Source organism: Mesocricetus auratus, unplaced genomic scaffold (genome assembly GCF_017639785.1).
Source record: "Mesocricetus auratus isolate SY011 unplaced genomic scaffold, BCM_Maur_2.0 Super-Scaffold_100020, whole genome shotgun sequence".
Lineage (NCBI taxonomy): Eukaryota > Metazoa > Chordata > Mammalia > Rodentia > Cricetidae > Mesocricetus > Mesocricetus auratus.
Genome location: NW_024429201.1, coordinates 34,179,160 through 34,203,723, shown reverse-complemented (window position 1 = coordinate 34,203,723; position 24,564 = coordinate 34,179,160). Strand labels below are relative to the sequence as shown.

General features: G+C 39.2%; 1 protein-coding gene across 9 annotated transcripts in view; it reads left to right on the top strand.

The window, feature by feature from the left end:
• The window catches only part of Mef2c (myocyte enhancer factor 2C), a 161,815-nt gene that overhangs the window by 85,778 nt on the left and 51,473 nt on the right, over positions 1-24,564 (top strand). For all 9 annotated transcript variants that reach the window (XM_013126243.3, XM_013126239.3, XM_021223511.2 and 6 more), the window contains one exon: positions 524-727. In XM_013126243.3, the coding sequence (XP_012981697.1) occupies positions 524-727 (204 nt within the window). The remainder of the gene's footprint in view (positions 1-523; positions 728-24,564) is intronic.

The following is a 24,564-nucleotide window of genomic DNA, read 5'->3' as shown; positions in this document are numbered from 1 at the left end:
GTTTCTGGAGAGTTCGGTGCAATGCCTGAGTGTAGCACAAGCCTCCAAGTGTTTTCAATTAAGTGACACAAGACTAAACAATGTGTGTGTGTGTGTGTGTGTGTGTGTGTGTGTGTTGTTTTAGCGCAGGTCTAAAATACCAGGTTTATAATGCTATGCCCAGTCTTTGAAGACTAAAACACAAATCTAGATTTGTAATTGGGAAAATTGTTAGACATGTTGAAGTTACCATTTTAAGATATTCAAAGAAACATGATTGTTTCTTCCATCATATTATTTAAATGCCTTAAATTAAATCTTGTATCTACAGTTTCCCATTCTACCACGAGCTAGAAATCACATATTTTCAAATTCTAGGCAGAAATCACTTCTAGATCGCCTGCTTTGTCTTTGAATGTGTTAGTGCCCAAGGTTCTGGCAACTCTACTCCATTGTTTTGCAAAGGAAAGAAAAAGCAGTGTGAAAACATGCAACATACATTCTTCAGGTTTTTGCCTTTTAAAAAATGCTTTCTTTTTTCCAGGTGACATTTACTAAGAGGAAATTTGGATTGATGAAGAAGGCTTACGAGCTGAGCGTGCTGTGTGACTGTGAGATCGCACTCATCATCTTCAACAGCACGAACAAGCTGTTCCAGTACGCCAGCACCGACATGGACAAGGTGCTGCTCAAATACACGGAGTACAACGAGCCGCACGAGAGCCGGACGAACTCTGACATCGTGGAGGTGAGCACAGGAGCCGTGAGCCTGGGCTTCTGCAGAGCCTCGTGGTGTGGGCCTTGACCAAATCTTTCCCGGTGTTCCTACTCCTGTACATATTTTAAGGCTTTTTACCCCAGCTATGACTGTGCCACCCTGGTTATTTCTCTCAAAATGAAAGTTGAAGTGGCAAAAATAGTGAGCTATGTAGGATCTAGGAATCAAGTTCCAGGGACAAGTCAGTGGCTGCTTCTTGAGTGAGTGAGCAGTATCCTCCACTGTGTATCTGGCTGGACACCAGAGTTGGGAACTGCAGTCAGGTGAAATGTCATCCAAAGGGTAAACTCTCATATGCTTACAATTTATTTTAAGTATATAATAGTTTCCCTACAGAATCAAATCTTTTTTTCAAGTGAATTCATTCTAGCGGTAAATTCTTTCACATACATCACTCCTTTCTAACTCATTGTTTTTAGGGCTATCTCACTAGGAAAACAAGAACAGCTATTATAAAAATGTTTTTCACCAGGTGTGGTGACACACACCTTTAATCCCAGCACTGGGGAGACAGAAGCAGGTAGATCTCTGTGAGTTCCAGGCCAGCCTGGTCTGCAAATCAATTTTCAGGACTATCAGGGCTTTTACCAGAGAAACTCTGTCTCATATAAAACAAAACACAAAAGTCCAGCACTAGTTCTGATCAAATGAACAAGCCTTTTGCATCCCCTTTTTTTATTGCACCCACCTCTAATAATGAATTGTTTAAGACTAATTCTGATTTCTTTGCTTTCATTGAAAGTTTTCAGAAGCATTGGAATTCATTGGTTTTATATTTTCATATTGTCAATTTGCCTAATAAGACCAAACACAACTTCAGTGGAAAAAAAATCAGTGAACCATGGTGGAGATACTCTATGTCGTTTTTGCTCTTCATTGACCAGTGATTGGTGGAGATACTCTATGTCATTTTTGCTCTTCATTGACCAGTGATTGGTGGAGATACTCTATGTCGTTTTTGGTCTTCATTGACCAGTGATTGAGCCATGCACTTGCCTAGATCCCCACATTTAATTAGTAATAAAATTTGCCTGCCTTGAGGAGAGCTGTTTTCACACCTACATACAAACTCACAAATGGAAGCCAAGCGTGAAAGAACTTGTTAGTTGTGAAGCTTCAAGGGTTGGGCAAAACCCTACCACACACTACAACTGTAACAAGATGTAATATCCTAAGATAACAGACCAACCTACAATCTGACATTAGGCTTGACGTCCTTGAGCTAGACTGCCCTTCATATGATGTGAAGCAATAGAACTTTACTGGATGGAGTAGACAAATACGTTGACATTTAAATTCTTCTTTCATGAGATTTTAATCTAGAAAATCCATAGGCTGAGTCTTGCAGAGGAGTGTGCTATGTGGCTTGAAGGTGACTTGCCATCTGGCACCCCATCTGATATTTTCATAGGCCTGTATGGATGGGTATCTGAGAACTAGATCTCTTTAAAGGCTGTGATGTGAACACTGGGTCAAGAGTCCGAGCTTTGCAGGATCATGCTATGTGGCAAGTTGGCTCTGTCTCCAGCTGAAGGGTTCTCATGTAAAAAATGAAGGGGGTTTGAAGATCACAATTCCATGGTAGTGTGTCTCCTGAGTGTGGGAGATTCTGGGTCTCAGTTCCAATACTATGCACATAATTTAAAAATCCTTTGTGACTGTATAATTTTTAGAAGAAGCCATTCAAGATCGCAGTAAAGCTCTAATTTCATTATTTTGTATATGATAGAAACATGCTAAAGCTCTGATCTCTCTAGGTTTCTAACTTTCTAGCGAAATCAAGAGTCAGTGGCTCAGTATTTTGGGTGAATACAGCATGTAAATGTGTCTTGATGGATTATCTAAGTAACATTTATTCTTCCTGCATTTTAGAAGTAACAGCTGGTGGAGAGGATTTTAAGGCAGAATGTCTAGCTGATACCATTTATATTTCTGTCATATGTACTACCTTTAACAATATGGGGCATTGAAATCAGGATACTTGAGATAAGAGACCTAAGTGGAAAGTGAGTATATAACATGTTTCCTCAAATAATTAGCCATACCAGGTTCCAAACCTTTGTACTAGTGCACCAATTACAGTAGAGACTACAGATCTGTAGTTGGAAAAACTCACTTTTAGAATAGGTCTAGCATAAAGTTTAAAGCGAAGATAGATAACTACTCCTGGGTAAAATTTTGAATCCTATTTATTTTAATTTAATGGAATGCATTTAACTGGGTAAGTTTAATGGGGAGCGTAATATGTTCCATGAAGGGTCATTAGTTTTACATTTTTCATTTGGACCATTGCCTCTCTCCCTCAACCCTGTACAGTTTACTCACAAGAGGAAAGGCTGGGGAGAGGGAGTGGGGAGGGGAGGGGTGACAAGAGAGGAGAGAAGAGGAGAGGAGAGGAGAGTGGAGGGGAGGAGAGGAGAGGAGAGGGAGGGGAGGGGAGGGGAGGAGAGGAGAGGAGAGGAGAGGAGAGGAGAGGAGAGGAGAGGAGAGGAGAGGAGAGGAGAGGAGAGGGAGAGGGAGAGGGAGAGGAGAGGGTCTAACATGGAGACGGAAGTGCAGATTCCTGGGCCATGCCAGAGAAGTGTTAGAGGGTCACAGGAAAGTGTGCAATGTGTGGGTGTTGAAAAGAGATTCCTCCTTTTAGCAAAAAGCTCTGTGTAATTACCATGTCTTTGCTGGGTAATTAGCACCACTGTTACAATGGCACAGAGACACACAAAGGCTTAACAGATAGACTGAAATAGTTTTTCCCCCCATTGTATCATAATGCAGCTTGAATATCTGTTTAGATACACTATATAAATATGCCAGATTTAGTAAATGTGTTAAAAATTGTATTCCATTGTTTAAAAAGGAAACAAAAACAGCTATTGTATTTAAAATACATCCTTTGAAGAAAGTCCATTTTATTTGGCTCTGCAACACAAAACTAGATATCTGCCCAAGTGCTGGCTTACAAGGCTCTGAAATTCAGGTAGTGTGAACAACTGGCCTGGCATCATTGGTCTCCTAATAGGAGAAACTCTGGAAGTTTCTCTTGGGCTGTATTCCCCCAAGAAGTGTTTGGTAAATACCTATGAATGACCTGGAGAATGCAGATCCTACAGGACTATGCCCAGGGAGGTGATGTCTGCATTCTGCACTATTGTTAATGGTATAAAATCCATATACAGAAACCGGCTTGGGAACAATTGGAAGCAAAGGAGCCATGCTCCATAAACACCACATAAGCTGCTGGAAGGAAAGTGGGCACTAGCAGTTCAACAGCACTACATGCCAGCACATGTGTGCTGCAGGAACATAGCAAGTGATCTCTGGAATAAAAGAGTCTGGCATTAATGGTAACTGCCATATCCATTCCATGTCTTCCAAACATGAAGCCCAAATGTGAGTGTACTTAGCACCTGGCCAGCAAGGAGCCTCTCAGCACTCAATTACTCTGCAGAAGACTCATCCAGTCTAGGCTAGAAGTCCAGCTACTGTGTGTAAACAGGAGCAAAATAAAAGGTCTTTCACAGCTCCCTGGGAAATCGAGATGAGATTAGCACCTATTAGAAAAGAAACCCTAGCTGTCTCAGTAGGAGATATTGGCTTTTATTTTTAGATGCATGACTGATCAATGAGTCTCCCCTGATCCATATGTGTGTGTGACAGAGAGAGACAAACAGACTGACAGAAGGGGAGATGGATGGATGGACATACAGAGGAAAATTTACCTTAATTTTTATTTTCTGTCACCTGAGTCCTGTTTGGATTTAAAGAAACCTAGAAGCCATTGTTACATTAAAATGTTTCTTTGCCTAGTAAGTGCAGTAATGGCTAAGGCCTGAACTAGGATGTACAAGGCCTTAAAATAGCTTTTAACCTTTGTTGCCTCACAGTACTGTTGGAAGGTTATACACAGACTAACTGCTCTTGCAGAGTTGGGTAAAGATTGGTGAGTACAATTTCTGTTACAAATAAATAAATAAAGAATAAAGAGCTGCAACAAAAAGTGGAACTGGACCTCATTACAGATCAGTATTACAAAATTTGACATGGTATAAACTATAAAACTACCTGTTTTCTTGACCCTGTAATATAGCTAAGTCAATATAATTCATAATTACAAAATATAGATTCATAAACTTCGTGTGTACCATAGGCTTATATTATGCAGAAGTACTTAGCATAAAAACACATTTGCTGACTCGCTTGGTAGTTTCTGGATTTCCATTCCTTCAATCATTCACCAAAGATTTATTGAATTCCTGCCGTGTGCTACATGCCATGGAATGCCTGAAGTGCAAATATAACCAAAGCAACTTGAGAACTCTGAGTTCTTGAAGTGGCTCCCAAGCCATGTGACCCTGCCATTTCCCTCCTGCCTTTGCTTGTCACCCATTCGACCTTGTCCTGACACTTCCCATCCTGTGCTTCAGCACACAACACATATTCTCCCATGCACCACCTCTCTGCATTCTACTTGCCTTGTCTTCATGGTTTTGTCCTAGGCCTTTGACTTTTGCTTATCCTTATTTCAAGTAAAGTCCCAAACTGTGAGCCATAAAGAAGTTACCCTTGTATTAAGTGCATTCCCTGCATCCCAGTCATCTTGTGCTCTGAGTTATTGACATGATTACCTACTTCAGAGTCAAACACTACATTTGAAACTAGTTACTCAACGTCAACACCAGCATTTATCATAAGGTCTGAAGAGTAATAGGTCCTCAGAATGCATTAAATGGAACAAGCAGACAGGAAGCAAACACACATCATCAGGTCATTGCCAAAGAATATCACTCCTGTGTAGTATCCCAGTGGTATGTTTTATGACACAGATCACTATAGAAATTTACAATTAGTCATAATGCAGGTAACAACTGACCATAGGGTACCAAGCCCCAACTTGTAACACCTACAACACAGCCCCTGCCCCTAAAGCTCAGGGAATGTAACAGAAGAGGAAGCTAGTTAGAGCCAGAGGACCAAGACAACAGCTACAAGCTTGTATCCTCACTAAGTGACAAGAAGTTGAACCCATGAAATCTCAATACTGCAGTTGCTTAAATAAGACCTGAAGATATGTCAATGTGGATAGGGGAAAACTCACAATGCCCCACCCATAGATGAAGAGCTATAGGCAAGTAATGACTTTTGAGAAAGGGAGAATCAGTCTTTCCCATGAATGAGCCCTCAAGTGTGTTATCCAATTTGAAATGGTCAGCTCTAAAAATGTATACATAGAAGCAACACTTGATGAGTTCAGTAGGCTGTATTTATGTATTTATTCATAAATGCGTGTGCATGTAGGTATATGTAACAATAATAATTGAAGGGAAAGATGTCATGCATTTTTTTAAGGTGGAATGACATAGGATGAGTTGAAGGGGGGAAAGAAGGAGAGGAATAATATAAATACAGTATTCATATGTTTAAAAAAACACTATCTAGACCTGTCACCTCTGCTTTATGTCAACCACTAACCACATGAGGCTCTTCACACTTTGGTGAAATAAAACTCAGTGAAACTTATGATTCATTTCCTCAATAGCAGTAGCCACATCTCAAGTGTTCTGTGGCCATGTGTGGGTTAGTGGCTGTGTTGAATAGGGAAGATCCTGACCCATGGTCAGTGAGACCACACTGGTCTGAAAAGTGAAGAGTGAATGTTTTAATTAACTGTACTCTCAGACTAACACCAAGATGGATTCTTCAATTCGTCCTCATTTTAGTCTTCAACATGAAGCATGAGGGGTCCATTTCAAAAGTGCCAAGTGGTATAAAGTCCCAACACTGTAATTTTAGAATGCAGAGTGCAAACATTCTTCTACAAAAGACACCAGTTTAGAACTCGATACTTGGTAAAACTAGACACACATCTTACCTCAGGCCACAGTCAATCAGTAACCTCACTGATTAGTCTGGTCAGAAAACACCTGCAAGAGCTCTAGACCATAGGGGAGCACTAACCATGTGGATGGGGTTGTGGTGCAGGGTTGCTCTTTGTGAATAACTTGAAGTTGAAGCTTGTTAATGGAGAGGTGGTAGATCTTTCATTTTAAATTTGCTTGATGTAGCATTGCACAACTGCTTAACTTTATAATTAATAATTTACATTGAAAAAGTCCTCTTTATGAAGAAATATAAAGAAATATCCTTTATTTACATTACAAATATTTCATAGATTTACCATACAACATAGCTGAAATAGTTCACGTGGCTAATGACTCAGGAAGCCTCCACTGCTGTGTGTTAAATCAAGTATAGACTTGTTTTCAATAGATTATTTGAATTATTGACAAAATATTAGCACATCTCATAAATATTTAAACCTTCTATGTTGAGATTTCCAAGGACAGAGAAATAAACTGAATTTTGTAAGAGTTTTTTTTTTTTAGAATTTAATTTTTGTGTGTGTATCTTTAAAAACTTTACTAAGAACTGGAAATTATATTTGTATTTGTCCTAATAAAAGAAACTACAATTTCAGTTATATTCATACTTCTTATAACCATACTATAAATGTTTTTTGGGTTTTTTGTTGGATTGTTTGGCTGGCTGGCTGGTTGGCTGGTTTGTTGGTTGGTTTTTCGAGACAGGGTTTCTCTGTATAGCCTTGGCTGTCCTGGAACATACTCTGTAGACCAGACTGGCCTCAAATTGACAGAGATCTTCCTGCCTCTGCCTCCCAAGTGCTGGGATTAAAGTTGTGCACCACCATCACCCAGCTGGCTATAATGGTTTTTATATGCCAGATTTGAAAAGTCAGTCTTCTCTAAAATAGTGCTTTTGTTTCATTTACATATGTTTTATAAACATAAAAAAATCTGCTTTGCATTTCATTTATTGAGAGAATAATTGTTGAACAAAAATGTGCATGTTAGATTGCTTAGCTCATATTTTAATGCTCTTACCTCACAGCTCTGGTGGCTTTACAGCATCAGAACCAACAGAGCCATCAGAGAATCATGAATGGTCAGAGCAGAGAGGACTGTGCATCTGTAAGCACAACTTTTGTCAAGACTAGCTTCATCAGTACTAGTCAACACCATTTTGTCATTGTTGACTTCCTTGGACTGTGGCAGTCCCCTCTTAATACCCTGAAGCAAAAGGGGCTGGGAAAACACAGCCTAAATCAGAATCCTCCATTTTTGGTGATAGTCAAACATTTTGTATCACATAGGACCTGATGATTCTGACCTATTTGAACCAAGAAGAGTATGATAGCTATGGATAACAGGCAAATAAGGTTGCATTATTTGAATTGTAAAAGTGTTAAATAAAATATCAAAGGGGAGAATTTTTCCCAGGTTTGCTACCCAATCAAAAGAGAAATTTTTGGAATAATTCTCAATCTGCCTAAAATCAGAATAAAAGGCAATGGCTTTTCTCCTAACAGAAATGTTTCTTGTTTTAATACATGGATTGTGTTACTGGAGAGATTTGGGTTTTTGTTTCATTTTTTAAGTTACAGCTGGCTTTCCATTGACTGAGAAACATGGTGATAACACACAGTAGGCATTCAGTACATATCAACTTACTGATGGTCACTGTGGTATAGATGAAGTTTATGAGGACTTTTTTGTTTAACTTTGATCTGCTCTAATAATAAAAGTGACTTCTTCAAGTCAACTAGAGATGAGTAAATGTTGTTGTTCCATCAGAAAACAAAGTTTGGGCTGGGAAGATGGCCCAGTCAAATGTTTGCTGTGCAAGAAGGACTACCTGAGTTCAATTCCTAGCACCTAGGTGAATCCCCACACTGGAGAGGTCAAACCAGCCGAGGATCCTTGGTGCTTTCTGTCCAACAAAGGTGGTTTAATCAGTGAGACCCAAATCCCAGTGTAAAACCCTGTCCCTCAAACTTGAGAAACAACAGCCAAACCTATTTGTATCCTTCACATGTACAATGTGCATGTGTGTCCTTCCACACAGGCATACACTCATGGACAAAACATATACCTACATAGATACATACTAAAACCTAAAAGATACAGGAGACCTAGGAGAAATACTATTTCTAGCTCTGGCAAGAAAACTAAATGGCTTCTAGGTCAAGATCTATTGATTGCTGTGGAAGAATAAATTTCAGGGCCTTCGCCTGGACTTAGCAAGAAGGATCAATGTATCAAATTGCCTCTGGCACAGTCTGGTATTACTGGTGGTGTCTTCCTGAAATTCTGATTCCAATGTGTACGTGTGACATTGAACTGTGTGTGTTTGACATGTTTCCAGTTGATTCTGATCTTTGTGAACACTTAACTGTCTTCTGAATGGTGTTTGAAAGTTTAACTGTGGAACATTTCTTCTTTGTAGTTTTACTGGTTAGAGTTGTATTACAAAATAGAGTCTTAGCATCGTGTCAGTGATGCTTCTTTAAACTGATAGTCAATGAAACAAATTCTTCAAGCAAGAGAGTTCACTTTTTTCAGGTAGTGCTGTTGTAAATGCCCATTATGACTCAGCAGGCAAGCCATGGTTAGGGCCAGTGGGGCATTTAGGCACTATATTCCCTTACTCTGTGAGCAGACATTTAGTAGTGGCTTCCTAGAGCAGGTGAGGAAGTTTCTAGTTCCAAGTCCAAACTAGCTGGGGAAGTGTAATGTGATTGCTTGGGGTGATTTAGAAAGCTGCTAACCCCTCTCCCACTGCTTTTATGCCCCCATGGTCATAAGACTCCTTAGGACAGTCTGAAAATGACAATGAAACCCAATCATTGAAATAACTAATTTTCCCAAAGAAGTTAAAAAAGAAGTGTAATTGCAGTAGTGGTCCATGTACACAAACAAGAGTAGATGGGTTGTCAGAAACACACCGTATTTTACCAGTGGCTGCCTGCTTGCCCCATTATCCAGTTACATCTCTCTGGCGCCCAGCATGTTCTGTGTTACCTGAAATTCAGCCACTTCCGAGGGACTGAATAAGGAAAAGAAACTTTCTGTCAATTATCTCTAAAGGTCATAGAGTTAATGACTAACTGGGAGGTTAATTAGATTCTGAAAGCCTCTTCATATCAATTAAATCTCTTATCTTTATGTTTTAGTAAATAGACCCAGTAACTACTTAGGGCTACTGCTCTAAGGAAGGCAGCATTCTAAACACTAACTATAAATGAGTGTTTATTCTCACAAAAAAATTACTACCAAAGATTAGATATATGAGCTAATATTGGTAACTCCTCAATTTCTGAATTATATGCTATATTTTCCAAAATAACATGCAAATCTCCCCTTATTTAGAAACAAATGCTATGCTTACGGAAGCAAGAAGGCCATTTCATAGAGAGGAAAACTGAGGTTACCCTAGGAATAGCTGTTAACTGAAAATCAATCCATGATACTCTTTCAAGTTCTCAAACATGATGTTTTCAAAGTTGCTATATGTGGTTTGGGTTTTTTGTTTTTGTTTGTTTGTTTTGTGGTGGTGGTAGTGGTGGTGGTGGTGGTGGTGGTGGTGGTGTGTGTGTGTGTGTGTGTGTGTGTGTGTGTGTGTGTGTGCGCATGCGCGTGCGCACGCATGTGATGATAGGAGTCCAACCCTGAGATCTTGATTTTTCAAGAAAAGTACTCTTCTACTGAGCTATGTCCTCTGTCCTAATGTATACATTTTAAAATAGATTCTACATCTAACATCTATATGATGATAAATGGAGTAATTTCTGTCATGTGAATTGTCCTGTATAATAGAACCAGATATTGAATAAGCTGAGATAGGTCAACAATGATCAGTAAGTGAAGCCACTAAACTTATATACTTATATATATTGACATTAAATGAAAGCTCCGATCTTTTATCTATCTTATGGTCTGGATATACTTCTAAGTACTCAAGCACCAAATGCAGTTTGTGACCCCACACATAGTGGTACATCATCAAGACTTTCTGTGGACAGGAGGAAGAGTACTGGTGAGTTAGCACTCTTGTAGATTGAGACAGCTAGGATGACGTTATCGCACAGATACAACCTAATAAAGACATGCAACCAGACTCCAGTGACTGCTTCTCCTTAACTGCGGCTGTTCTGAGCTGATGTCATATAAAGAAAGAAACAGAAGCTGGATGGCTACTTCTGTATTAGGGAGCAATTTTATAAAACTTCATCTGTTAGTTTTAATTTTCAGAAGCAGAAATTCTAAAGCCCCACCAACAGGGATTAAAGATAAGAATTTAAAACTAATTGTTAGAACTATATGCCTACCATGGACAAGATGATGAGGTAGTGGGATTAATCCCCAGCACCCCCAAAACACTGTTACAGTAACATAACATACCCACTGTCTGACCAGAGACAAATAATATAACTTCTAAGATACAGGCCTCTCCCTTGAGCTTGTATTTTTTCCACTGCGTTCTCCCCTGAACCTGTAATTTGGATTATGAATTGTAAAAGATGTCGGAGTCTATTATAAAGGGTTGGGTTATAAAAGCTGGTTGTACTTTCAAAGCTAAGGAGGAAGTTCGAGAGAAGAAAAAAGATAGCAAAAACAAGTTCTTGACTTGAGGACATGTAATAGTTTATGCTAATAATACAGCATTTAGATAAAGAACTAACATTTTACAAAACTTAGAAATTTAAACCAAAGTCAATGTATTATTTCTTTTTTCCCCAAGTATTTAGAAGGCAAATGCAAGACCTAGTGCTAAGCGCCCTGGGAAATAAAATGGTAGTAACATGTTCACTGCCCCCACCTCAGCACTGGCAGTCTAGTGTGGATGAAACACAGTGTTCACCGTTTCATTCAGCAGATAAGGGGTAAGCTGAAGTCTGAGCACCACACATTTTGCTGCTGCTAGAGATACCATTGTGATTGCAGTGAAGCCCAGTGATCCGAACTCCAGGAAAGTGTTACTACAAATAGGGCGGGCTATTAACCGAGGGCAAAGAAATGACAACTGTGAGCACTCGAAGGTGTGTCAGGGAGAACATTAAAGGTTTTTGTTTTTCCGTCATGTGTTTATGGAGTGCTGATGTGGGCATGTGATGAATCCCCTGGAACTGGGGTTACGGGAAGTTCTGAGCCACCAATTGTGACTCCTGGAAACTAAACGTGCACCCCTACAAAAACAGCAGATGCTCTCAGATGCTGGTTGAGCCACCTTTCCAGCCCCTCGCGGTAGATTTTTAGAAGAAAGTGTGACCTTGAGTGATAAGTAGAGTTGTAACTTGATTTGCTAAACAGGTCTGTAAGTCATTTATTCCCACTTAAAGGAAAAGTGAGATTAATGATTTACAGGCATTAGATATATAAGTTATAAATGAATACATAAATGCAATGACATAGAGACATGAAATGTATTTATAGACCATTTATCTATGGTATGGATATGTCGGGGTCTGATTTCCCATTGGGTTAGATTTTTAAATATAGAGTTTCTCTGTAAACAGGTAGTTATAATTTCAAAAAATATCATAGACTACATTAGCAAACTAGAGTGTATATCTATCTGCCTGAAGTTTGATTAAAAAGTTCAATTTTACAGTTGTGTCCCACACCCTTGTTTTAACTTGATGGGGAGTCCCCACCCCCAATTCTAAAATAGGATACTTTGGCTGAGGGGCTGGAAAATGTTTCATACTTGTGTAACATTCCTATAACCTAATCGCTCTTCAACTTTTTCTCTTAGTTTAACCATTGGGGAATGTTCTTTGTTTCTATAGTCACTGCTTCACATAGTAACAGCTTGTTGTATTATGGTCTGTTAGCCAGAGGGTAGGTTTATTTTTAAAACCCTGAACTCTGAATTTTTCTTTATTTTTCCAAGATTGAAAGCAGCTGAAATGCCTGGAGTTGCAGGTTGAAGGCTGCTTTGCAATATGTGGGGAGAGGCTCTGTTCCCTTCTCCGTGTGTGTGTGTGTGTGTGTGTGTGTGTGTGTGTGTGTGTTTAAAATTTTTTTCCTAACAAATGTCTTCTAACTGGCAGTTCTCTAAAAATAGAAAACTGCTTAACTAAAAATAGCCTGGCTCTCCGTCGTGCCAAAGAAAATGGAGAGGAATAGGCGTGGAATAGAAGGCTGAGTAATCCAGTTCTATTCATTGAGAGAAACCTTTGGGAACACAGGCCATGATAAAGTGCCCTCCAGAAACCACAGGCCGGACTCTCTCTTCAGACTTCGAGGTGCCAGTAAACACTTTAGCCCCGGGATACTTTTTTTCCCCTTCATAGATTGTAAACATTTTCTGAAAGACAAGGCTTTGTTTCACAGAACCTGACAAACTGCCATAAGTAACTTTTTTAAAGGTCTTAAAAATTCATAATTGTAAGGGGTTTTTTGTTGTTGTTGTTTAAGAAAAAAAGGGTTTTAAAGGAAAATGTTGTAAAATAATGTACATCATGTAATAATTAACAGGAAACTGTTATAATAAAAATCCCACTTACTGCTTGCAATTAAACTCAAAACTTTAAAAGTTTCACAGGAAGAAATTACTTCGGTGACTCACTGTAGCTGGAGAGCAGCTGACTCACATTGCTGTAGTCCCTCAGTGTAGGACGCTCTTGGTGGAGTACATCCCCTGACAGAATCTATTTAATCACTTTCTTAGAGTCATCTTCACCCAAGCAGATTGCTCTCTTTTCATTTTTTAAAGCAGAATAAAAGTCATCTGAAAAAGTGACATCTTAGGAAGAAGATGGCTTTCTGTCTTAAGAAATGGCATTCTGAGTAAGCTGTTTTTTAAACGAATACACAGACTGTTTTTGCTATGGTAAACACACACACACACACACACCATTTTCTATTGCCTAAGTAATCTGAATAACCAGGTCAAACATAGCAACAGGGTGTGGAAATGTCAGCACAGCTCAGGGGTGGTGTGAGTCTGAGCATTGTTATTTTCAGCTCCTGTAATGCTGCTGAGGCTCCTGAGACAAGGGACGCTAATTGATGGAAGAGGCTTAAATCATGGCTAGAAGAATCAAGGTCCTTGTATCTGTGTACATCGACTCTTCTGGTCTCCTTCCGTCTTGTAAAGCATTTTGTCGTTTGCATGTTGGCCCCCTACCGCTCTTTGTAATGGATGCAGACCACAAGTGGTTCCTTTATGCAGCATACAGGGTGTAATTGTGTCTGTGTGGTGTATTAGTAATTACCAAGCTGAATTCCCATATTGTATCTTTACTGCAGGCATGGAAAAATAGGACATACAATCCTGCATAACCATTTTCAACCTAGATAGTGAGCCACTCAGAGCTGTATCCTAGGGACAAAGCCTTTTACATATATACTTTAAAACAAAATTGTCATTGTTCAGTCATTTGTGCTATGCAGGGCAAATTCAACTTTGGCAATGACATTATAGCATTCATTTATTTTTTACTATTCAACAAAGCCTTTGCAATGTGGAAAATATTGTCTTTTTAATTATTGACATAAAAAATTTAATATTGCTAGATACTTTAATGATATTAGCTACATTCACTATGCTAAAGTGCAGAAAGTGCCTGAGTTTCTGTGTGCAACAGCTTATGTGACATTCATAAACATCACAACACATAATTTTGTTAGCAGCATTTTGCCCTTAAACAGTCATATTTTCATATATAATTTATCAATCTTGACTCAAGAATTGTTAAACCAGAAAGAGCTGACAACAAATTTTTGTTACAGTAAACAGATACGAATTAATTATTAATTTCTTTGCTATAAAATTTGCATCCATCCTTTATGTATTATGTAGTTGTTATCGATTTGACTACCTCTTAATCTGTAGGGACTTGAAACAGCTTCAGGACTATTTATCTATAACAGAAGTCAAAAGAAAACAAGCAGCTTGCTTTAAATAAGAGAAATTCCACTTTTTGTGTGCAGATGTTGACAATGACAATGAAGTACTGTTAACTACAGGAGTAAAGAAAGCAATATGTCCATTGTGATTAGGGATAATCAATTAAATTGGATTTGTTTTGTGGATTATTAATGCACTCAGGGTTTTAATTACATTTTGCTATCAAAAGTAAAAGTGACCTTTTGTTGTGTATGTTTAGATTTTTATTTTGTAGTTTTTTTTTTAATTCAAGCAATAATGACTAGATTCTGGGTAAGCGCAGAAATCAGCAATGCTAGGAGAGAGAGGAGTTTGTACAGCATAGCCTGTGACGCCACAAAACCATCTAGCTGATATAGAAAATACACACAGGACTCGACTGAACAAAACCATATAGAAAAACTGGGCTATGTTATGGGTGCAGCACAGCATGTGTCAGAGAGCATCGATTCTGGAACTCTCCTAAATTTTTCTCTGCTATCTGGCTAACTGAATGTCCCTGGGAAGATTATTTATGTTCTGTGTCTCAAAGTCATTGTTTGCAAATGGGATTAATAATAATAACTAGTGCACGATGACTGTGACAATTAGAGGTGTGAACATTTTTGAATACTTGGAACAGGTGTCTGGCTCATAGTAAAATTTATAATGAGATGACAGTAATGACAATGATATATGTGATAAACCAATACCTAGTAGGAAGCATAATATTCCAACCTAAAAATGTCATGGATTGTAATTGTAGGCTCAAAAAAGCAAAGTCTAGAAAGGAGCTATGAATTGATGAAGAGGTTGTAAGAAAGCCTCCTCAAGGATGAGTGATCCAATGTATCGTGAGAAGAGAAGGCATGAAAAAGATAGCGTGTTATGAATACAGTGCTCACATACAGGAAGAAACCAGGAAATGGATGTAAAATAGTCACGGGGAGGAGTCAGATGCAAAGTGTTTAATGGGGAATTATATGCGATGAAAATAGATCTGAAAAAGACCCTGTGGACACAAGCAAGAGAATAGCATAGAGAAAACTAAGGGAAGGTGTGACTAATATTAACTATCTCAAAACAAAAGCAGTGGAATTATTTAAAAAGTGCTAAACTATTTTAATTTGTATAAATAATATGTGTGTATGTGTTTTAGAAAGTCTAAAACCTTTTTCTGTATGTGTATATTGCAAGCTGTTTCAGTCACCCTGTAAATATCTGTGATTGTACATAAGACATTTTTATCTTTGTTGTTTTGAGACAAGGTTTGTCTGTGAACCTTTGGCTGTCCTGAAACTTACTCTGTAGACCAGGCTGGCTTTGAATTCACAGAGATCAACCTGCCTCTGCTTCCTGAGTGCTGGGATTAAAAGAGTGCGCCACCACCACCCGGCTTATAAGACTTTTTTTAATGAATGTAATTTTAGTTCATACTGATAATATGCACGTGCATTTCTCTGATGACTATTTGTCTGATGCGAACAGAAAATTACAGAGACCATAGGTCACATATTTTAAGCTACTTAAGCATGTGTACATTAAGTGGAAGAAATAGGAATTTCCTAGGAATAGGAAAAGACGTGCAATTTTAATGATTCCGCAAGCAGACCAGGATTCCATCCACATGGTTGAAAATGAGAGCCCTTAAGCTCTGTGCTGTGGGACGACTGAAGCCTGAAAACCCAGCTTCTCACTGCTATGGTGGGTGGTATGACAGAAGAGGTGGGTACAAACTGAAGAGTCAGTCACACGAACCATGTTTCCTGCATAAACTGTGACCTTGGGCATGCTTCAAAATCCACTGAAACTCTTCTTTCTAAATTGTAACCTCATGTTTGCTCTTTCTGTGGACAGTAACAATTAATGAACATGGCCATTAGCACATGTAGGGGGCATGACCTTGGGACAGGACATACTATTTCTTTTCTTGCTACTCCTCCTTAGTCATGTGACTTAGGCAATGTTTAAAACTTCCCTCTTTCTGTCTGTCTCTCTGTCTTACACACACACACACACACACACACACACACACATACACACACAGCTTCTAAGCACTGAAATCTGCAATATATATTTTGCTTTGTTTTTGTATCTTAAAAGTGTCATTTTGTGGGCTAATTCAGTGGTAGCCTACCTACCCTACTGTGTACAAAGACCTGAGTTGAATCCTCAGCACAGGAAATGAATTCATTTTGAGAACTGCTATAAATAATAGATGGGTAAATGTTATTTAATGAAGTTCCCCATACAGACAGGACAGTACATAGGAAAGAAAAACTAATTCTGTTAAGGGTCATAAAAATAATGTTGAAAAAAAATAAGTAGAACGCCAGCAAATGGAATCCCTAGACCAATTTCTGCAAGCAAACTTTGGTAGAGTTACAAATCAACTCGATTTGCCTTTTTAACAGTGAGTATCCAAAGAAGAGGACAGTCAGATTGGAGTGTTGTGAGAGACAGGTGAAGAAGGCAAAAAGACTGACTGAACTTTAAAGACAACATAATTGGCAAAACTGAGACAAAGAATATCCCTCAGAAGCAGAAGATCCCTTTCTGATTTAAAAAGAATTTCATTAACATGCTAACCAGTCAGTGGTGTTTAGGGTGGTGGTCCTGTTAATGATGAAAATTCATGTGCGTCCTAAATTGCTTCTAGTGAAACTTTTAAGTATCTCCGTGGCAGCTCCCTCAGTATTTCGGTGGCAGTATGATACATGCTTCTGGAACTGAACCAAGCATGTGCTAATGTATTATACATCTGGCTCAATTCCAGGACAGCAGGTGTTTTAGATATTCTAGTCACACACCCACAGTGTATATTGCCACTGGGGGAAAAATAGCATTTCTAAATCACTGATGTTAGTTCTGAACCACACCTATTTTACACCAGAAGGGCAGTATAGATGAACTGTAATGGGAAAAGGGCCTTTCCCTGCTTAGAGGCACAGCGAAGAAGTAGTTCGGAAGTTTACACTTGACCACTGGCTCCCAGATCGAGGCACTGGGTGTGCAGTAATCAGAAAACAATTGATCAAAAGCCAGGGAAATGGTTCAGCACTTTCCATAATCGAGTTCGGGCAAATAGGAGAAATTCTACTTATAGTGGAGAAAATAGGAGTAAATTGTATGATAATAAATTGGTAGGTTCTGATTAGGGAAAGAAATCTGTGTGTCATTAGAATCCACCACTCAGTTTGCAAACAACCTAACAGGAAACAACCTGACTTTCCTGGGGTTCTAATTACTAAATTGAACCATTTCCTTTTAGAGGAAAAAAGGCAATGGTAGCTATATGGAAATATGCTGGGTGGTGGTGGCACATGCTTTTAATCCCAACACTCTGGAAGCAGAGGAAATGCATCTACACAGAAATAATTTAGATAAAAGTTTTAACTTCCTATTGCATCCACACATGTGTACACACACACACACACACACACACACAGCTGCTGCTGCTTTCATAAATGAATGAAACCTGCAACTCCAAGCAGATGAACTCAGATACAGAGCTTCTATTTCACTAAGCAAAAAGTTCCTGTGTCAGATCAACAAACTTTCCTTGATCTTTATCTAACCCTTTGGCTTCAGCAATAAAGTGATGCAAGAGGGCTGGAAAGAGGTTTCTGACTTCCCCCAGCCACCTGCGTTAACCTCATGCTCCATTTCAGTATAGACAGGATCTCTTTGATGATTAGTCAATAATGCACATTACCTCATGGAAACGGGCTTTGAACTCCGTTGTACTTCCTCTTTTAATGGTGCTGTTTCCCCTCATCTTTCAACAATGATCTTTAAAAAGAAGCGAGATACTATTCAAAGCAACGGTGACGGCAGGTTGAGGCATTTTGAAACTTTTAAGTGGTAAATATTATTTATCCAACAGAAAACTGGTATTAAAGCCATGCAGATCTCTATGAGACCCTTTAAATATCACACAGAATGGTTTCATTTCAGATTTCACAAAATCCGGTGTCCCATCTGAGAGATTGAGTGTTACTGTGCTGTGGGAAGCCTCCAGAGAAAGCAGGGGAGTTCACAACTGTGGAGACAGTCGGTGACTGTGGGTGGCATTTCTCTGCTGAGTCAGGTCCCCAGGCTTTACCAACAGTGCAGATTTTCTGACAAGATGCGAAAGCCCAAGTTTGTGGCTTTTGAAGCTCTTCTGTAATTTTCCCCTTTTCCTTGCAGCTTTGGGAAATTTTCACTTAAGATCGTATTTTTTTCTGTCTTCCTCTTAACTGTTACAGAAAATTGAGAAGTTTTGCACTCAATTCCTTTACTTTTCCTATCATCCCCATGTGTGTGAAAATGAGGGAAAGGAACAGCTTATGTCATCGTGACTAGGAAAGGAACTGTTAGAACGAGTGCAAGATTTCTCCAAGCCCCACAGCATTGCACAGAGATCATCAATTGTTTCTTCATAAGAGCAGACATCTTCCTCTTTTCCCACCAGTCCTCTCAAGCCCAGGAAAGAGACAAATTTAAAATCACCTGCTTTGCCATCCCTCACGTGTCCAGGCAAACTGAAGCAGAGAACTGAGCAGTTAGTTTACTCAGAAAAATATACATTCTCCCTAAGCAAATCGTTAAAAGCTGTTTTTCTTAGTAACTGAGACTTGGGGTTCTTCCTAGGAGTGTCATAATCACCACTGCAGTCCTGTACTTGGATGTACCCGGAAGTTCAGCCTGTGTGTCTTAGAACAGATGCCCTCTCAGCCTTAGGAGCCAAGAGAAATGCAAGTCTTTATTTCCCTTCATTTACACTTCATCTTAATGAGACGGATGTTACAGAGATACATGCAGTAGAAGGAGCTGTCCTGTATCCTGTGGTCATGGTAGCATCGACAGGAAATATCCTAAACAAGATTGCTTGTCAGAAAATACATTTTATTGCAGACATTTCCCTTTGTGAGAAAAAATTATCAGGCAAGTTGGTCAAAAGCTATATAGATAAAATATTCACATTTTTGTGTGTTTGGTGGAAGGATCCAACCCAGGACCTTGCACATCTTAGATATATACTCTACACTTGAGCTATATTCCCAGGCCCTGGGCAGTCTTTGTTATCAGGTAAGCTTGCAGAAACAACAGAGTTCTAAAAAATAAATAAATAACTACTGAATCCTGGGAAGTAAACACGGCAGCTTACATATAGTTCACACACTTGTTTCCATGCTAACTCAGAATTTGGCGGAGTTCTTAAACCACATTGTACCTATGTATTGGCATCCATGGCATGGCAATCACAGTAGATGTGTGGTTGTGTAGATTAAAAAAAAATCCATGCAAGGTTCAGGCTCACCTCTTGACACGGATGAGTGCTCCATAAATGGTAGGTTTTATTGATGATATTAAACAAAAATATTAAGAAAATTAGTATTTTGATAATGAAGGAAGCCTGGTTTAATTTCCTCTTTATTGCATAGAAGGAGAAACATTTTTATATTTCTGTGCAAATGAAAAATTTCTAGATTCATCAACAGACTAAAACAATCACTAAAATTTCTTAAGTTATGAAAACTGAAATATGAAGCTTGAAAGCCAGGTTGTAGAGCATTTCCATGGACAATGCCTAAGATTGCTGAAGCCACCATGAGTGAAACAGACATCACAAGCCTGAAGGAATGAGAAACCGAATTCCCAGGAACTGCTCAGAGAAGACCATTAGGGCCAGAGGACGGATGCTCTGTGGGCCTCACAGCTCCACTTGCTTGCTCTGAGTTAGACAACCATGCTAGTGAAGGTCAGGATGAACAGCACTGAGGGTGGCTTGTGATAGAACTCTGTGTTAGATCGTGAAGTGCGAAACTAATACCACAGGAAGCCAGCTAACAGACTAAGCGGCTCTTGGTGGACTTGCTTGTTATCCTCCCTGGCTTTAAAAACACTCCTGAGCAAGGTCATTCATTCTTTCCTTTTCTCCACCCCAGACACCATCTATATGCTACCTGTGTATTGACCATCATCTTCTCTTTCTAACTCTCGTAGCATCCTTTTAAGAGGAAGGTAACTGAAAGGAAACTCAGTCTTACTGTCTATGTAAAATATGAATTCATGGAAATGTAGTTTTATGAACTGTGGCTTGTCTAAAGTTTTGTAACCTTCTGGGTGATATATATATACACAAACAACAATCTTTGGCTGTAGAAAATAATTGAAATTAATTTTGTTTTAATTATTAATCAATTTAATTTGAAAATAGAAAATAGAAAAAATTTAAACTTATTCACTAGTTAATAGCAATCATTAGTCTATATAGGTATTGCTCAGGATATATTAGTAATAACACCAGGCTTCATAAAACACCTCTTTATAAAAATGTGTTCCATTTATAAGTATTTAATCTACAAGAGAAGATCCCAATTCCTGCAATAAATGCATTAGATGTTTTCAGACTCTTTTCTTCTATTATTACATCCTATTTATTTTAATCCTTATACTCAATTTGTAATTGTCTGTGCTAATAAAACCTGGCTCTCTACATTAATACTGTAAAAATAACAGGAACTAGAGTATGAATCTAAGAGACGGGAGCCTCCAAATAACAAATGATCCAGCCAACCTCGGGGCAAGTCCCTGTGGAAAGTGGAGCTGAGAGTCCTAATTCAGAAATGCTACTGGAACTTTTGATGTTGGTCCTAGAAGCACTGTTCAGTTATTTAGCTAGTGCCAGATGGAAATAATTATATTGTTAAGAAAGCAAATAGTGACCCTTTGATTAATGAACTCAAAGTCTGCATTAATTCATAAAATTCTAAGGGACCATTTCTTTCCCAGGTACTAGGGATACTCAGTTAAAAGGTGCAGCTCTGGAAGCTGAGTTTTGGAATGTAAACTGAGGCAGGAGCTTGGTGGCAATCCACTTGGAATAGCCATGATAGGGCTGCAGGGAGAGCATGAAGAAAGTGACTGAGATAGTGCTGACACCCTTTGCAAGTACAGCCCAAGCTCTAAGAGGGAGGCTGAGACTCAGCATCTGTCTCTGGGATTTGTAGCATCTTTATTTCTAAGTACCTTTTATTTACTTGATGCCCTTGATCATTAAGCTGTAGAACCCTGTAAGACTTCCTTCTACTACACACCTACTCGAGACCACTGAACATAAAATCCAGCGCTTACTCTTGATCCACATAATAGATTTGTGGTAATGAGATAAAGCTGTAGGGTACAGGTTTGACCCTGAGTTTCCTGCAAGTTCAGATACTGTGGTTTACAATGTGATTGGAAAGATAAGAGGAGAAGCCAGTATAAATTTATGGCAGGAAAGAAAAGCAAGGGAATTTTCTCTTTCCTGCTCACTTTTCAGAGGCCTGGTCTAAAGGAATTCCCTGCTGCCTAATGTGAGTGTGGATAAATGGAGTCCTGTTCATTCACCCACTGACAACAACCCTATAACTCTAAGTCTCTGTTTCCAAGTCAAGACTCTGAATGTGAACCTGTGCCCATCCTTTTCCTCAGATCTGAGTTCTAACTAGCCTCCCCAGTTTTTGATCACTAAGAAATACTGCTATAGTTTCTTGTTCATAGACAGGTCGGCTGGAGATCAACATGCTCTGTCTGTCTACCTAGCTAACCGGCCTGGCTAACCAGCAATCAGTGGCTCACTGCAAGTTGGATGGACACTGTTAAACAAGAAGTTAGACAGTGCATCAGACAATAAGATGAAAGGTAGTATTATATTAACAAAGTCCTAGGAGATATTTTTCCATTGAAAATGATGATGATAACGATAATGAAGATGATGATGAAGAAGATGATGATGATGATGATGACAACGATGAAGCTAGAGATCAAGTCTGCTGACCTTTGTCACGTAGCATGACTTTCTCTGAAAGGAAAGTTCCTTCCTCAGTGTGCAGAGAAAGAAAGCTGGGTTTCTAGCCACCAGCTTCTTCTCAGTTTGTCTGAGGCTCCTTGCTGTATGTCATCAGGCTGTCATTAGCACTTTTCTTCTCTAGAACACCTGTCCAGAAGAGTTAACTGATCTGCTGCAACATTCTACTGTCAGATACTCAGCTAATTGCCAAGAACACACAGACCTCTAGAGAATTCCTGTCTGCATTAATCTTACAATCTAAAAAATATTAGATAAGAACAATAATAGAGATAGAATACAGATATGAAATAAATGTTAATTGCACAGTTCTAGAGAAACATAAAAATATTAACTATTTTTCCACCTAGTCAAATATTCCACCATTGAGCTACATCTCCTGCCCTCCATCAACTCCGTCCTACTCTGTATGTCCTTTTTATATTTTAATTTTGTATGAGAATAGATAGGGGTCCTGGAATTCTGCGGTGGCCATTGCTATAAGTCACAGCTGTGAATATCCTACATTCAAATCTAATGATTCTCTGTGTGTTTTCAGGTCCCATTGTAATACCACTTTAAATATGCACCACTATTACTGAAGCCTTAGATCCCGTTATTCTCTTATTAACAATGCTATTGGATGACATCCATGTGCTGGACATAATCAGGTTGCAGAGGTAAAGAATTCCCTCTGTCACAGAGACTTGTTCTCACACATGCTGACTTCCTTCCTTGGGGTATCCATAGAGGATGACTGACAGGTTACCCTCACACCATCGTGGTGATACTACATATTCCTCAGACCTGGGTTCCTTTCTAACATGTCAGGAAAGAGGTGGGGGTGTCATTGTCAATCTGTGCTTACAGTTGTTAATACTGGTCTCTGGGATGCTATATTTCGGGCTCCGAATTAGGACCTGGAGAGTCTTCAGGCTAGATTCACTTGGGAGGTGGTGTATAAGAGGCCCTTTCCACCTTTGCTGTCAGTCATTGCAGAATAACCAGAAGGAAACCAAAATTTCAGTGGAGAAATGGATTGTGACATGTGCATGGCAATAGGCTGGGTTATGAAGTGATAAATAAATGTTCAAGTGGTAGGAGGAGGAAGTTGAAGATGCCATAAGTGAAGCCTATATTAACAATCTAGAAGCGGCCTTGGACTCCTCAATGCCTGCCAGTTAAGAACTCACAGAATGGAAAAGAATTTGTGGAATAATTCATTTCTGTCTCAGACTGAGGTCTGTTATTGGCTCATGTTGGGCCTGTAACTGGAGACATGAAAACTATATTTTGGATGAAGGGCAAAGAGAGGGATTTCCCATTGGGCCAAAGGAAATGTGCCAGGGTCAAGACCATTAGCGTTCCTAATTCTCTTCACACTTCAGAGAGACAGCTGGATGAAGCATTTTTGACAAGGAAACAATATAGCCCCTATATCTTGGGAGTCCCTGAATGCCTTAGAAATAAAGTTTTGTGTGTCTCCTTCTGATGCAGTAACAAACTTTCTAAGATTCAAGTGAATCCATAGCTAGCCTCAAATATTTATTTTGTTCCTTCATAGAATACCCTGTGTATCCTCTGCCTTTCTGATAAGCTATTGACAGACAGAGGTACAACCAACAGAGTGTTTCCAATGTACATTAACGGCAATGCTTTGTTCCTAGGGAAACCTAAAATAAAAGTACAAAGATGTCTATTGCAGTACTTTGGTTCTTCAGAAATATTTTGTTCTGCTTGTGGTAACTTCCCCCAAACATCAGGAGCAAAAAGATATCATCACTAGGAGTAGCACTTCTAAGATGACTATGGCAGTCTCCAAAGCAGAGAGGAAAGTAAGTAGGGACATCCCAGACAGGAATGAACAGCACAGAACAACAGTGTTAGGAAGATTCATACTGTCTTGGGAAATTATAGGAAGAGTTCCCCTTGGTCCAAACACAGTATTCTGGAAGACAAACTGAGGCTAGAGAAGCAGATGGAGAGTCTACTGGACAAGCTTGTGTGCGATGTGTCAGCTAGTAGCCAACATGGTTTGTAAAGACAACAATGATGAAATTAGATTTTCATTTCAATTCGACCCCGCCAGGATCATGAAGGAGGCTTGTGTGGAAGAAAAGTGGGGTCAAAAACCAAAGAGGCTGAGGACATGAGGCAGAAGAGCAAGGTGAGGGACAGTTGAGAAGAGGTGAAGGAAGCTAAGGATATTTTGGGTTTCTGGCACTAAGCTGTAACATTTTCTGAAAGGAGACTAGCATAAGGGGTG